Source organism: Solea senegalensis, unplaced genomic scaffold (assembly GCF_019176455.1).
Source record: "Solea senegalensis isolate Sse05_10M unplaced genomic scaffold, IFAPA_SoseM_1 scf7180000016710, whole genome shotgun sequence".
NCBI classification, from domain to species: domain Eukaryota; kingdom Metazoa; phylum Chordata; class Actinopteri; order Pleuronectiformes; family Soleidae; genus Solea; species Solea senegalensis.
The window spans coordinates 4,771-8,487 of record NW_025321973.1 but is presented as its reverse complement, the minus strand read 5'-3'; the positions used below and the strand labels follow the sequence as shown (position 1 = coordinate 8,487).

The following is a 3,717-nucleotide window of genomic DNA, read 5'->3' as shown; positions in this document are numbered from 1 at the left end:
CCAGTCTGGAAAAGTCTGTCTCACAGTGAGATACAGTTGTTCGCCCCCTAGTGGACAGTATCCTCCAGTAACGGTATCTGTTGTGACTCATGGTTCACTCAACACCTCAGCAAAGAGCTGCTATCACACACACACACACACACACACACACAGTCTTACCTAATCCTATCAGAGTTCCTGTCACCCACATAATCTCTGAGATTAGACTGGCCAGTGACAGAGCAGCTGTTGGTATTTTTCCATATTTAGTCTGGAACGGATCCATCATTGTCACGTATTTGTTTTTCCTCATGGGCTCAGCGAAGAAAAGACCTCCTGAAAACAACACATGACGTCATGGAAACATTCGTCTAATTTAAAGGTTTAATCCTGAAATCAAAATCTTTGGCTTTAGGTTTAACCCTGAATTGAAATAATATCTGGTTTTAGGTTTAATCCCAAAATCCAAAAATAATCCCTGGTTTTAGGTTTAATCCTGAATTTAAAAATCCATATCCTTAGATATAATCCCAAAATCAAAAAATAATCCCTGGTTTTAGGTTTAATCCTGAATATAAAATCCATGTTTTTAGGTTTAATCCCAACGTTAAATAATCTCTGTTTTTAGGTTTAAACCTGAAATCAAAATAATCCCTGGTTTTAGGTTTAATCCTGAATTAAAATAATCTCTGGTTTTAGGTTTAATCCCAAAATCAAAATAATCCCTGGTTTTAGGTTTAATCCTGAATATAAAAATCCATGTTTTTAGGTTTAATCCCAACATTAAAATAATCTCTGGTTTTGGGTTTAATCCTGAATTTAAAAATCCATATCTAATCCATATTTAATCCTAAAATTAATAATTTACATTCCTGTTCCAGATTAACACTCAGATTATTACCACATTTACTAACAACACACAATTTTGAGGATGTCAGAATAAAGTGTCTGTCTGTCTGTCTGTCTGTCTGTCTGTCATGTGACCCAGAGTTTGAAAGTCTTACCGATGATGAAACACATGGTGGCTGTGATGGGCATCACGGCCCAGATTAGACCCATGGACGGATTATACACGGCCTCTGCTGTTCCCACGATGAATCCACCACCAACCCATGTGGCTGTGACACACACACACACACACACACACACATTTATATTGAGTAATAACAGCTGTAAGGTGACGTCAGTCCGAGCGACAGCATAAACCAAACCTGATGAGAGCTTTAGCACTTGTTAGCTCACACTCACACACACACACACGCACACACACAGACACCTGAGAGCCTCAGTGCAGGAACACACGTCTTATTTTAGGGTCATGAGGACACATGACCTGACAAACACACACACACACACTTACAAAGACACACACAGAGACACACACACGCCACAAAGACAGTACACACAATGAGACACACACGCTTAACAGAGACACACACACTCCAAGACACACACACACTTACAGAGACACACACACACACACACACTTTGGTACACACACACTTACAAAGGCACACACAATGAGACACACACACGCTTACCACACACTTGCTGACACACACACACCCTCAGAGACACACACACTGAGACACACACACTTACAAAGACACACGCAGAGACACACACGCTAACAGAGACACACACACACTGAGACACACACACCTTACAAAGACAATAGAGACACACATGCTAACAGAGACACACACACACTTACAGAGACACACACACACACTAAGACACACACACTTACAAAGACACACTTAGAGCACACACATACACATACACACACACACTGAGACACACACACACCCTACAGAGACACATACACACTTACAGAGACACACACATGCTAACAGAGACACACACACACTTACAGAGACACATACACACTTACAGAGACATACACAAGTACAGAGACACACACACTTTACGAGCACACATACACACTGCTACAGAGCACACACACACTCCTACTTCTCGAGACACACACACACTACAGAGACACATACACACTTACAGAGACACACACACACTGAGACACACAATATTACTTACAAAGACACACACAGAGACACACACACTTACAGAAAGACACATACACACTTACAGAGACACATTGAGACACACACACACACTTACAAAGACACACACAGAGACACACACACGCTTACAGAGACACACACACGCTTACAGAGACACACACACACACATGTAGACAGGTGGAACTGGGAATCAAACCCTGAACCTTGTAGTTTTCAAAAATTCACTGCTTCATCTAGGCTGCCATTTTTACACCACTCACTCTCATAGAGAAAGTCAGTGATTGTAGCTGCTGGTCCTCTGCTGCCTCGTGTGGGCACTTTGTGTCACTGAGGTTAATCTGAACAAAGGATTTTAAAAAGCTGAATTCCTAGAATCAGACATTTGAACCCAGTGATGAGGCAGCAGTGTGTGTGTGTGTGTGTGTGTGTGTGTGTGCAGGTAAGCGTAGGCGCAGGCAGGCAGGCAGGCATAGCAGGCAGATACAAGGCTAAGGGTATGGTGTGTGTGTGTGTGTGTGTGTGTGTGTGTGTGTGATGTTAAAATCACTGATTTTCTCTCTGGACTTTGGTGTGGGAGAGTGAGTGGTTTACATACTTCAGTTTCTTGTTGTAAAAGTCTGTCATTATGTTTTTATCTGTCACCCTGTCACCCTGTCACCCTGTCACCCTGTCACCCTCTCACCTGTCATGGTGAACGTGCCGACCAGCAGGTTAATTCCTCGGTTTCCCAGCAGAATCATCTCAGTTTTGTCTCCTCGGTTTTTCTTTGCCTCTCGCTGAGATTTCACTGAAGCCCAAACACCGACGCCGAGAACCAGCAGATAAAACATCACCATGACGACGACACCGGCCACGTTCACCGCCATGACAACGCTCACAGACGGGGTCACAGACGGGGTCACAGACGGGGTCACAGACGGGGTCACAATCTTCCTCTTCTGCTGCTGCTGCTGCTGCTGCTGTGGACTCAACACTGACCACAGTCTGTCTGTGTGTGTGTCTGTGTGTGTGTGTGTGTGCGTGAGGGGCATGTGTGTGTGTGTGTGTGTGTGTGTGCGTGTGTGTGTGTGTGTGTGTGTGTGTGTGTGTGTGTGTGTGTGTGTGTGGGAGGGGTATGTGTGTGTGTGTGTGTGTGTATGTGCAGGTAAAGGTGTGTGTGTGTGTGTGTGTGTGTGTGTGTGTGTGTGTGTGTGTGTGTGTGTGTGTGAGGGGGGCATGTGTGTGTGTGTGTGTGAGGGGGAGTGGTGTGTGAGGGGGGGTGGTGTGTATGTGTGTGTGGGGGTGTGTGTGTGTGTGTGAGGGGGACGCGTGTGTGTGGGGGGGGCATGTGTGTGTGTGTGTGGGGTATGTGTGTGTGTGTGTGTGTGTGTGTATGGGGGCGGTGTGAGATGCATATACTGTATATATACAGTACGTGTATATATGTATATATATATGTATATATCTACGTGTATATATATATATATACATACATGTATACTGTATATATACAGTATATATACATGTATACTGTATATATACTGTATACATGTATGTGTTTATGTATATATACACATACATATATATGTGTATGTGTATATATACATATTATTCAGTCACAATGTCAAATAGGACATTGTGGGAGAGGACACATTCAGAGGACATTGTCCTTCAGTCCAACACAAACACAGAGCAGATCATTAACTGACAAAAACAT

At 43.5% G+C, this 3,717-nt stretch overlaps 1 protein-coding gene across 1 annotated transcript; it reads right to left on the bottom strand.

The window, feature by feature from the left end:
• Nucleotides 1-106: 106 nt before the first annotated feature.
• Nucleotides 107-2,994, bottom strand: LOC122763302 (high-affinity choline transporter 1-like). The gene is made up of 3 exons (XM_044018286.1): nt 2,704-2,994; nt 984-1,097; nt 107-315 (listed from the first exon to the last, which is right to left on the bottom strand). The coding sequence occupies exons 1-3, from the start codon at nt 2,885-2,887 to the stop codon at nt 107-109; spliced, it is 507 nt and encodes a 168-aa protein (XP_043874221.1). The 5' UTR covers nt 2,888-2,994.
• Between the last annotated feature and the right edge of the window lie 723 nt (nt 2,995-3,717).

Excerpts from the sequence above, each read along its gene's own strand:
- LOC122763302 (XM_044018286.1), bottom strand. The coding sequence starts at position 2,887 with ATGGCGGTGAACGTGGCCGGTGTCGTCGTCATGGTGATGTTTTATCTG. Across the intron at positions 1,098-2,703 it reads CGGCACGTTCACCATGACAG|CCACATGGGTTGGTGGTGGA; the intron begins GTGAGAGGGTGA and ends TGTGTGTCACAG. Across the intron at positions 316-983 it reads CACCATGTGTTTCATCATCG|GAGGTCTTTTCTTCGCTGAG; the intron begins GTAAGACTTTCA and ends TGTTGTTTTCAG.